Below are 11539 nucleotides of genomic sequence, written 5' to 3'. Positions count from 1 at the left end.
GTAAACGTTGGGAAGAAAGCGATCCAAGCAAGTTCAGAATGGAGTGAAAAATGAAATAATACTCATAATTAAAACAAACAAACAAAAACCATGAAGTCGTAGGAAAAGACGTAAGGGGGAGGGGGGGAGCTGCCGTCTTGTGCGCTTGGCACCATAATAAATATAAAAAAGCAGAGAGGAGGTCTTTCCCCCCCCCCCATTATCCCCCCCCCACAGTGCGTCTTCTCTCCGGTGGCCAGTGCAGCAATTCTGATCAAAGGTGCCTGGGAGAAGGGGAAAGAAGGAACGGGGGGGGACAGAGGGGTAGGGGTGGGGGTGTTGGGGGGTCCCCAGTCTCGGGTCGGTTTCCGCCCCTTCTCCAAGACCCTGGTCAAAGTCCCGAAAGAGCTCGGAAAGAAGGCGGCGGTCTGGTTGGCGGCGGGCAGTCCTACAGCAAGACGGCGTTAATAATTGGGGCCGGGGTCGCAGTTTGTGAACGCGGCCTCTCCTGCGTGGGGCGAAGGAGAGTTACTGGGTGGCGTCGGGATGCCGCTGGCCCCGGAGCTCTGACACACGTACCATTCGCTCAGGTTCGCTGCCCCCTGCGTGGAGGAGGCCGCTGGGGCTGGCGGGGGCGGCGGGGGCGGCGGCGGCGGCTGAGGGGGGTCCCGGCCGCAGTCGGACGAGGGGGAGACCAGAGAGGGGGTGGACGACTCGTAGCCGGAGCTGGGAGGTGGGGATTTGCAGTGGACCTTCATGTGCTTCCTCAACGAGCTGGGATGGGTGTACGACTTGTCGCAGCCCCGCACTTTACAGTTGTAGGGTTTGTCGCTGGTGTGCACGTGGGAATGCTTCTTCCGGTCGCTGCTGTTGGCGAAGCGTCTCTCGCAGCCTTCGAACTCGCATTTGAAGGGTTTCTCGCCTGCAAAGAAAGAGGCAGTCCTGGGAGACTTGGCAGAACGGCCCGGGAGGGAAGGGGTCGTCCGGAAAAGAGGGGAGGCATAATCTTTTTTTGGGGGGGGTTAGGGTTAGGGTTAGGGTTAGGGTTAGGGTTAGGGTTAGGTAGAAAGAAACTATTTACTGCGGTAACCCCACTTCCTTCAAGTCCTTTTCAACCCACTTCCTTCAAGTCCTTTTCAACCATTGAGCTTCGGGGAAGACTTTTCCCTTCTGGAAAAGGCGCCGGATGTTCCGGTGCCGGGATTCAAGGAGATCTCTAAAACCACCCGGGCCCTCTTATGGTGGAATTGCGGGGTTATCGTTGCCTCCCTCCCATAAGAAGTAGGCATGTTCTCCTTTCGCAGAGAAAAGGCTGCTGTGAAGCAAGACAATTCCCCTTTCCGGACAGCTAGTTACATGCTGGCAGGGTATAGTCAAAAAAGTCAAGATGGTGGCAACACAGTGTGTTGAAGGCAACCAGGTTGACTATTTTCACCGAGTTTGCAGATCATAATCTTTTCCAGAATCCCCTTATCCTCTAGTCTTCCTTCCCAAATGCACCATTAGTTGCCCTTACAAATGGCATCTGCTAGGTTTCTGTTGTTTTAGAAATAGCTACAGTACATAGCTGGTCATACCCAAAATTCATAAACAAAGATCACAGTCTTCAGGTGGTATGCCTCTCTTTCACCTTTCACACTTCCACCAAGTATGCTTCCAGCCATGCACTTATATATTCACAATCAGACAGGAAACATATTATTTGGCTTTCCCTGGAAAGTGTAATTTACATTTGGTTTGGGATGCAATACTGTACTGACAAAAGGCCAGAAGGAAACCCAACCTTTTGGAACAGCTTATGTGCCCTGCCTCCTGCAAATGTGTGTGTGAGTGTGTGTTTAAGTATGTGTGCTTGTTGGCATGCTACTCTGGGATAATGAGGGTTGCCCTTCTTCAAAATCAGGCTGTATATATTTTTTCAAGATTGGCTTCTTTTAATTCCTCTGAAGGTTGTGAAATATTTTCTAAAATCTGACAAATAATAAGTCAGATATTTCTGATTGCTTGCCACTTTAATACATAACAATGCCCCCAAATTTAAAGGGTTCACTACAGCATTATTTTATTTTTGTCAAAGCCAGGATGAACTTCACAGTATGGGTGTCTAGGCCAAGATTTAAGTTTTTGATGAAGATCTGCTGTAAACAATAGCATGGGGAATATATGCCTTAGATAAGAAAGGGGATGGTAGAGAGCACTGAGGACAATGCAAAGCTTTCATGAAGCCCAACAGATCAGTATTAGGATAGTAATATTAAATACCATATACTGGTTAAATGGAGGGAAAGTGCTGTTGGAAGGAGAGATGGCAGAAAAGACCAGTGCCCTGGAAAAGGACTGTTTTAGGCACAAAAAAACTGAGTGAGCAATAGAAAGTCCAGGATGTTGCAGTCACGTGCTCTGAACTTTCCGTTGGACATGGGTATATTATTTGACAGTGGGCAGGTAGAGAGGGGCAGAAAATGATAATAAAGATATAATTGAAATAAGGGGTGAAAAACCAGATCCTGTTTTCTAAAAGTATAATTAGTGATATGTGTGTGATTGTGTCTACAGCATGTCTTAAAGATAATTTCTGAAAGAGTTGAGATCATATATTTGGACTTCAAGGCAAAGCATCATTTAAAATGAGAAATCCTTTTTAAATGTCCAATATAAAAAGCTAACTGGTTTTTAAAACAACTGTTCATGGGGGAAAAAAAATCACTGAGGACCCATTTGCCTTTTGAAACAAAATGGCTCTAATGATTGCAAGGTTTAAAGAAAATAACTACAAAACTCCCAGCATCAAACTGTTGGGGCTGCTGATTTTCCAGAATAGTGGTAAAAATTGAAATATTATTCTTGGTCCATAAGAGAAAATAATGGCTTTTGCAAAGAAGAGCATGACAAAATGTTTTCTCCCTTTCATGAATTTTGTATTGGCCTGCCGATGAATGGGGAGGGGGAGGGAGAAGAGGGGAGAGAAATTAAAGGAAAGATCTTATATTTTGATGGCTCTTTAACCATTTTAATTATAGTTCCTTGTACAGAAACAGTTTGACCTTCCCCTGCTCAGCTGAAATAACAAATCAAGGAGATCCATGTAATGCAGTGCAAGCAAGCTGGAAGTTAAGAGGCCCAGGGGAACGACTCTGTGACTCTGCCGTAAACCCTCCTGCCAAAGGAGGGAGAATGAGTTGCCTTCAGGTAATAAGGCTGGCCTTCACTCCTCTACCAAAACCAAAACTAAAAGCTGGCTTTGAACACACTGATTTGAGGAAAAAAGTGGATCCTTACTGCAGGCTGCTACTGGTTCCACAAACAGGTCAGCCAGCATCAGTGCTCCGGACTAAAATAAATTATTGTTTTCTGTACACAAGTATGTGTTATTCAAACAAGAGAGAGAAAAAATCCATTTCTGGCCTTTCTTTGAAAGCTTCCTTTTTCTAAGTTGGTGGTGGGTGGGGAGAAGGAGAGCATTGAAGTTGGGGGCACAGGGGCATGCATGCAAGCCCTATGGAATTTGCACCGCCATCTTCTAACCCCCACTTGTAGCTCTCACAGGCCTGGCTGCTGAGTGCAAGACGTACAGCATGGAGATTTTAGCATAATCCTTCCAACACTGGGACTGGATTAAAGTCTTTGCAAAATTCTCGAGGGGGAAGGGAAGGCGGAGGAAGATCTATTTTGCCAGGCTTACTGCTATAAATTACAAGTTAAAACAGACCTTCCTTACTGTGGCCTAAAATCCTCCTTGGTTACAAATGTCCCTGGCCAGCTCTAATGGTAAGGAAGTGATTTTTGCTTTCTCTGTTTTTTTTTCATTGTGCCACTCTATTGGGAATTCATTCTCTCCACCTGTCTCTTTCTTTCTCTTTTGCCCTCTGTTCCAGAAATCTGCTTCTATCTACCGTGCTAAGAAATGCAACATAGTTAATACTGGACAAAAGCATTTTTTCCCTTGCAAATCCAGAATTTTCTCCATGAATAATTTCCTGGAAGGTCTATTATTATTTTAGACATATTTGGGTTTGAGAATTTCAAGTTAGGGTAGTCAACGTAAAGTATGATTCTGCAATCAGGCTTTGGTTACACCACCATTCTCTTTAAAAGAAAATTATGTGGGAAGCTCAGGCAAAAGATTGCATCATGTCATAAACCTATAAGTTGGCATCTTTCTCATGGGCTCAACTGCACTGCTGTAGGTCAAATTTACAAGAAATTAAGCATTTTCTGCTTCAGAGACTTCAAAAGAGAAGGCAGTGAAAGGGCACTAAAAGTTTGCTTATTTAAAAAGACACCATGATTGAAGAATAAAGTATTTTCTTTAATGGCTTCCAACTTACCTACATGAAGATGCTTTGATTATTATTTGTTATGGAGGGTTAAATATTCCAAATAATATAAATCTGCTAACAAAAATGTCATTATATGGTTAAAGATAAGATGGGAATAAAGAAGGGGAGAGCAAAGCCATTTAACTGCTAAAGCAGAGAGGCTTTACAGTGGCAGAAGAGAAGAAAGGAATAACCTAGCAATGTTGAGTTGTAAGAAAATCTTATGGTAGGATTAGTCATTTCTATAGTGTTGCCCAGTAGAAAGGGAAACACATGGGCGACAGTGCAGTGTGAAACTATATCCTGAAAAGGATTAAATTTTCCAAAAAGGTTTATTTGATATTTTGTGGTGAAGTCATCAAAATTACAGACACTGGCTGCCAATCTCATTTACAGTGTAAGGCTTCATGGGGAGGGTCCGGAAGTGTGAAAACTTTCTAAGTTTCAATTTATTCTCTCTAAAGGCTTTTGTGGCAGACTGGGATCAAACATAAATATTGCAAGATTGTCTCATTTGGACATCTCGCCTTTTCATGTTAACCAGAGGAAGAAAAACTCCGAAGTTTCTAAGGTAGACTTCTCATAGAATGCTGTCCAGTGACCTTTTCAAATGGGCAGCCCAGAAGCACTGAATCGTCACCACCCTCAATCCAGGCACATTCCTGCCATCATTTCCAACTTCTCAGGTTCCAAAATTGAACCGCCTCATATTTGCAAACGTACAAACATTAAAGAAGTAAAGTGCATTGGGGGACTATCCTCAGGGCTTCTTGTCCCAAACAAAAATATTGGACTGTGCAGCTGTGTTTTTCTCACAAGGAAGGCACAGCGACATCACTCACAACTGCCTAGACAACTTGCAGCTTCCTTTGTCTGTTCTTAATTTTCAAGTTCCTGCACGAAGATTGGATGTATTGGATATATTTCTTGGAAGGGCTTTGGAATTTCTTTCCCTCCTCCCCAACCACAAAAAAGCCTAAATTGTGGTCCTTCCTTCCTTCCTTCCTTCCTTCCTTCCTTCCTTCCTTCCTTCCTTCCTTCCTTCCCAGACACATACAAGGACACACATGCAAAGGCTACAAAAACAAAGCAAAAATCTAAACTTCTTCTTCAGGGTTTACTGAACTACTGTAGCTTTAATTAATTCTAAGTATAATTAGAGGGAAACTAAGGAGGACAGGGGAGGGGAGGAAGACGCGGATGAGGAGGAGGAGGAGGAAGAAGAGCACGTGCATCAGCAGATCTCTGGACTCAACAGTAACGGAGCAAGACCAACCTATACTGACCTGTGTGCGTCCTTTTGTGGATTTTGAGATTTTCCGACCGAGCGAAGACTTTGCCGCATCCCGGGAAAGGGCACGGGAAAGGCTTCTCCCCCGTGTGGACGCGGATGTGGTTGACCAGTTTGTATTTGGCCTTGAAAGGCTTCCCTTCCCTGGGACACTCTTCCCAGAAGCAGATGTGGTTGGACTGCTCGGGACCGCCAACGTGCTCCACGGTGACGTGAGTCACCAGCTCGTGCATGGTGGTGAAAGTTTTCGAGCATAATTTCTTGGGAGTCTGATCCAGTTCAATCCACTTGCAGATGAGCTCTTGCTTGATGGGCTGCCTCATGTAGCGAAAGAAAGCCCCCGGGCCATGGTGGGACGCTAGATTCACGTTCAGGTTCATGCTACTGTAGCCGTGGAAGGAGGAAGCCGCGAAAGGATCGGTCCGGGAGATGGGTCCTGGAGTGAAAGGCTCAGACCTGGCGTACATTTCTCCAGGTAGTCCCAGCCTGATCTGTCCGTTCAGATGGCCAGCTGGAGGTCCATGGGGAGGTTGCTCATGGTGATGGAGTCCAGTAAGGAGCGGATGAGTCCCGACTTCTGAGTGGTGGTGGTGGTGATGATGGTGGAGGTGGTGGTGGTGGGGAGCATGGTGTCCGGGGTAGCTACCTGTTGTTGAGACAAATATTCCGTGGTGAGAACTTGGAGCAGCAGAGTGTGGATAAGAGAACCCTGGCATGCCGGGGGCAGTCAGATCCCCGCGCAGGAATAAATCTCTACCTGCGGTTAGAGTCTGGCTTGGGTGAGGGATCGCGTAAGGGACTGTGGTTGACTGCGCCGGGCCCAACGCTCCAGTTGGACGCGGGACCACTTCGGCTTGGCCTGTCACGGGATGGCGAGGCTGAGGCTGAGGGTCAGCACAGAGCTTAAGGGCCGCTGGGTGATGAGGTGGTAGTGGTGGTGGAGGAGAGTGATGGCGGTGATGGTGATGAAGATGGTGATGGTGGTGTCCCATGTGTTCTGACCGGAATGGACACAGACCGAGGCGGGATTCTCCAGTGTGCTCCCCAGGGCGCGTGGGAACGATGGAATGGGGATCCCCGGCGAAGCCTGTCATGCTCTGAGGGGAGTGGTGATGGCGGCGAGGAGGATGAGGATGAGGATCCCCTGCCAAGCCTACTAATTTCAGCGCGGTGTTCCGCTTGGAAAGTGCCGCCGACCCCATTCCTGGCTTCCCCCAAAGCTCACTTGGTTCTACAGTTCTAAAAAGTCACCTGACAGCGGGGAGGGGGGGGGAGCGAGGGAGAGCGCCTGAAAGGCAGGGAGAGAGGGAGAAAGCCAGCGGTGGAAAAAAAAAAAACTTTTCCGAAAGTTTTCCTCTCTCTCTTCCTCCCTCCCTCCCTCCCAATCTCTCGGTCTCCACTATTTGGCTTTGTTTGGGTTTTGCTTCTTCTTCTTGCTCCCCCTTTCTTTCTCTCTCCCCTCTCTTTATTTTTCCCCTCTCCCTTCCCCATCCTTTTTTTCCGGGGGGGGGAATATATTTTTTTTCTTGTTTTTTAATGCCTACGTGGAATCCCATATGCTTTGAGAGGCAGCGGCAAGACGTTGGGAGGCTACTGAATAGAGCTTCGTAGATTCAGCTCCAACCCAGAGCGCTTAAACAATCAGGGCGGCCGCTGATTGGCCGGAGCTGCCTGACCGACGTCAGCGATGACAGGTCCCCTCTGAAGTCTGAAAAGATTTAGGAAGGAGCGGGGTGGAAAAGGGCGGGGAGGGATGAAGAGGATACAAGGAGATCTGCGCGTGCGCGGTGCTGGTGGGTAATTTCCAAAAGACCCTTTTGCGCTTTTCCTCCCTCCTCCGGCCGGTTTGCTGTTTGGGTTTTCCTCCCCGCAGATAGTTTTCATCTGCGTTTTAATTAACAGAATAAAAGTGACCGGAACACGGATCCGGCCCAAGTCAAAAGGGTCCCGGTGCCGTTCAGCGCTCTTGAGCAATTGTTGAGGAGCAAAGTGCCACGACAGCGGCTGCGAGTTAGCAAAGGCGAGGCTGGCTGGTGGTCGGCTGGGGGCTTTGGTCTTTCCCATTTTTTTTTCCTGCGCCCGCTGGTAGTCCCCGATCCACTGCTTAGTGTCGCCCCGTTTTCCTGACCCCCGAGTTGCTCGGAGCGAGGTTCAAGCCTTTGCAGTTCTCATTTGCGCTCGCAGATGAGGTCTTCACGGTTCTCCCCACCCCCGTCCCCCCTCGCCAGGCCTCTGTCCCCAGCCACCCTCTTAACCGGCAGACGGTTTAATGGAGAGCCGAGAGCGGAGTCTCCTTCCCGGCCGAAGGGCCTGATTGGCTCCAGGCTAACGTCAAGGGTAGTTCGCGGTTCTTTCCTGCCACAAAGATGGAGGGGGGGGGGGGCCGAGAAGAGAGCCAGGCGCGGCGCGGCTTCTTTCAAAACTTCCAGTCGGTTGGGCTGGAGTGGGAAAGAAATCCGAGCCAGGCCAAACCGCACGGAAAGAGATACGGAAGAGAGAGCGAGGGAGAGAGAGAAAGAGCGAGAGAGCCCCGGGAAGGCTTCGCCAAGACGTTACAAGCTCGCCTCCCGCTCCCGTTCTCTGCCCTAGAGCCGCCTCGCTTAGAAATGGCTTCGGGCAACGGGCTCCGATTCGGCATTCCCCAATAGACCGGGGGTGATAAGCGATATCAATCAAGCATCAAGAACGTGCTAGATCTTGAGGATGTACACGGCGTTTTCTTTATGCAATTCTCAGAAGATGCTTTAGATTAGAAGAAGATCCTTTCCAAACTTGGGCCGTTTCCCCCCCCCCTCCGCCCCCAGACTGACTACCGATAATTTATGGCACACGCAGATATGGAGGGGGCCCCGTTCCCAACATAAATGGGTACAATGAGGAAAAGACAGGGTTTTGCGTTCAGAAATTATTTTGAGAAGCAGAGCTGGGCAAACAGTTATTTAGATTTCTAACACTTGTTGGCAGCCCAGAGGGCCGAGCCTTTGAAAAAAACAACAACAACCCCGTAACAACAATACTCGTAGCCTTTTTTCCCCAGGCACCCTGTTTTCCATCCTGGCATCATTTGCTTTATTTTTAAACTGAGCCACTACTTGCAAGTGACTCCAACAGTAGTCAAGTCCAATCTTGTGGATCGTTTCGGGAAGTTTACTGGATCTTAAGAAGTTTCAATATCCATCCCTTGGAAGTACTGGTGTGGGTTGGAAATGGGAGGGGGAGGAATTTGTATTGATCTATTCCCCCTCTCTCTCATAGGCAACCGCTCACATTTAGTTAGGGGAATAACAATAATCGTGTGAATGGAGCAGGGAGCTGTGAAATTAAGCAACCTGTAGATTGCAGACAAAAGTTATGCTTACTATGCCCTCCTGGCAAAAGAGAGGTGGAAAATGACTGTAATGTTATTGGGTCTGTGATGAAAATAATAAATTCCGGGATGCCTTAGTCTTTTTAAAGCCTTGGAACCTTTCTGAGAAATGTTTATCCTGATTTTTCTCAATTCAGGATCCCCCTCTCTCTTCCCCCCTCCCCCGCTGTCCTTATCATGGTGCTTCCAGAATTCTGTCTTTAACTTCACAGTCCCAAATCGAGGAGGTAACCATTACGTTAGAGTAAGCCTACTCAGATGGAAGGGATTCATCCCCTCCCCTCTATATTTTTAAATTCAGCTCAGCTATCTGCATTTCTCCACACGTTTGATTTCCTCTACACTCAGGTACGTGAATTTCCAATGGAAATCTTATAATGAGCCCTATTTATCCATCTCGCGTTTCAAAACAAATGGTAAGATATGTGTAATTTTAACATGTGATCTTCCTCGCTTTCTGTCCTGCTCTGGATAAATAACATTTAAATAACATTTAAAAATAATTCTGTGATAATCTCACGGTTCACTCAGCTCCTTTGTGCAAATGTCCTGAGGGTCAGTGAGAATGACTCTTCAAACACCAGCCTGATATTCATTCCAGTTACTTCCACTGAATTTAGCGGGATTCCCCCCCCCATAAAACAACAAGGACTTCGAGTGAACTGCAGTGAAAGTACTTACACCACCCAAGATAGTATCCACTCATGAAATAATAAAAAGCATATTAAATTCAAGTAACAGAAAAAAATAGTGGTAGAGATGAAGAAAATCCGTCAAGTAGCAAAACTTTGGATTCAAGCATATATATTTCTCTCACCATCACAGAATTTTAGTTACCATGGTACCATGAACATGTTATCACACAATGTTTAAAATATTTCTAACAAATCATACAATGCTTCACTTTGCTGTGAAATAATTCCAGCCATTCAGTTGAAAACACACAGATTTCCATGATATCTAAAGCTATTTTATAACTGATAGCTTATTTTTGTGCCTTGTTTCCAAGGGCTTTTAGCCATTCCTTAATAAAGCCACTATCGAGCAACTTCAGGTAAGCGGTCAAACAAATTAGGAAATACGTCTATATATTTTCCTGGCAAAATCTTTCTAATAGGCTCTTGAGAATCTTTGGAATTCTGAGTTTAAATGTTAGAAGTCCTCACAGATAATAATCCGAGGAGAATTGTTTTTATTATATTTCATCTAAAGCAGAGATATAGTTCTGTTCTGACCGATTTTGTTCGGGTTGTAACTCCAGGTATTTTGAAAGGCAGCAGAATCGATATTTTACACAAATGCAAACACACACACACACACACACACACTTTTATGCCCCAAGGAGCTGAAAAGTTACCCGTCTTGGACTCAGCTAACTGTCCTTACATAACATGTTTAGTAGACAATCTAACACCCCCAGCCATTCAAGATAACTCTGCTTTGATAGTCGCTTTTGCCTTAAGCCAAAAACATTTCGCGTTTTTCCTTTCCCATCCTTGACTGTCTCTGAATAAGGTTACGGCAAAAAAAAAACCCCAAAAAAAACCAACCCCAAACGTTACAGGAAGCAAGATTCTGGTAGGGTGGTTACTTACAAAGATACTGAGTGGGATTTCCAAATAAAGCTGTTTTTCTCACCCCTCCTTACAATCACTTCATCTCTACATACTTGACATCCTTCAATCCTGACAGTCTTCAGTCAAGAGAGAAAACATCTGGAACACTTTATCATTTTTTTTAAAAAAGCCCCTATATTACCATCGGTTGGCTTAGGCCATTCTAAAATATTGGCATGGCTTCTTGTCAAACGCTAATGGCTTTATCCGCTCTTACTTAAAACCCCGAGGTTTCTCACAGGGGTTTCCCCTCCACTCCCCCCTCGCCTTCCGTGAATCCAATGGAAAAGAAATGGCCCATGGTGTATCTCTCATTAGATTAGGTGAAGTTAGTGCTCTCACTCCTAGCGTTTGTTGTGTACCTTGGGAGACATATCTGTATGTTGGGGGGGGGAGGAGAGCAGAAAGGGAGGGTTGTGGTACACAAGATCAGAAGGCGGAGAAAAAAACAAAACAAAAGAGGAGGTCCTGAACAAAGTTGCCTTGCTATCCCGCAGAATGCCCAAGACAATGTCTGAGCTCTGCAATTGTGTGGCCAATCTATCTCTGAACCGGAGAAATTAGGATGACCTTAAGAGCTGCAGCAGAGCTCGAGATTCCACACACTTAGAGAAATCCGGTTGGCAGGTACTCACACAGAGAGAGAGAGAGAGACACACACACACAGCCTATATTTTAAGACTCTCATAGCCCTGAGAGGAGAGATTCCGCTTCTAATATAAATACTGGAACGAGGAACTTGATGACAAGGAGAGCCGTCCTTTCCAAGAATAACGCCTAGTTGCGTTATCACGGCCATTAGCCAGAAGCAGGATTTTAATATCCCCAAGGCAAGCGGGCTGTTTTGCTGCCAGCTCCAGTGAGTTCGGATTCATTTCCTTCCCACTGAAGGGGCGCAGCTGCAAGGCCTGCGAGAGGCCCTGGGAAGAAATCCTCGCCTCTTTCCAGCTTTCCTCAGGCGTCCTCT

At 46.5% G+C, this 11539-nt stretch overlaps 1 protein-coding gene across 1 annotated transcript; it reads right to left on the bottom strand.

Annotated features, from left to right (window-relative positions):
• Window positions 1-443: 443 nt before the first annotated feature.
• LOC310641788 (zinc finger protein ZIC 4-like) lies at window positions 444-6791 on the bottom strand (the record flags this gene model as incomplete). Its single annotated transcript, XM_083365050.1, has 2 exons — window positions 444-901; window positions 5585-6791. The coding sequence occupies 2 exons, from the start codon at window positions 6789-6791 to the stop codon at window positions 444-446; spliced, it is 1665 nt and encodes a 554-aa protein (XP_083221176.1).
• Window positions 6792-11539: the final 4748 nt, after the last annotated feature.

The sequence above is a fragment of the Vipera ursinii genome (genome assembly GCF_947247035.1).
Source record: "Vipera ursinii genome assembly, chromosome: 5".
NCBI lineage: Eukaryota > Metazoa > Chordata > Lepidosauria > Squamata > Viperidae > Vipera > Vipera ursinii.
The sequence above is the reverse complement of the archived record's forward strand: the minus strand, read 5'-3'. Positions and strand labels throughout refer to the sequence as shown.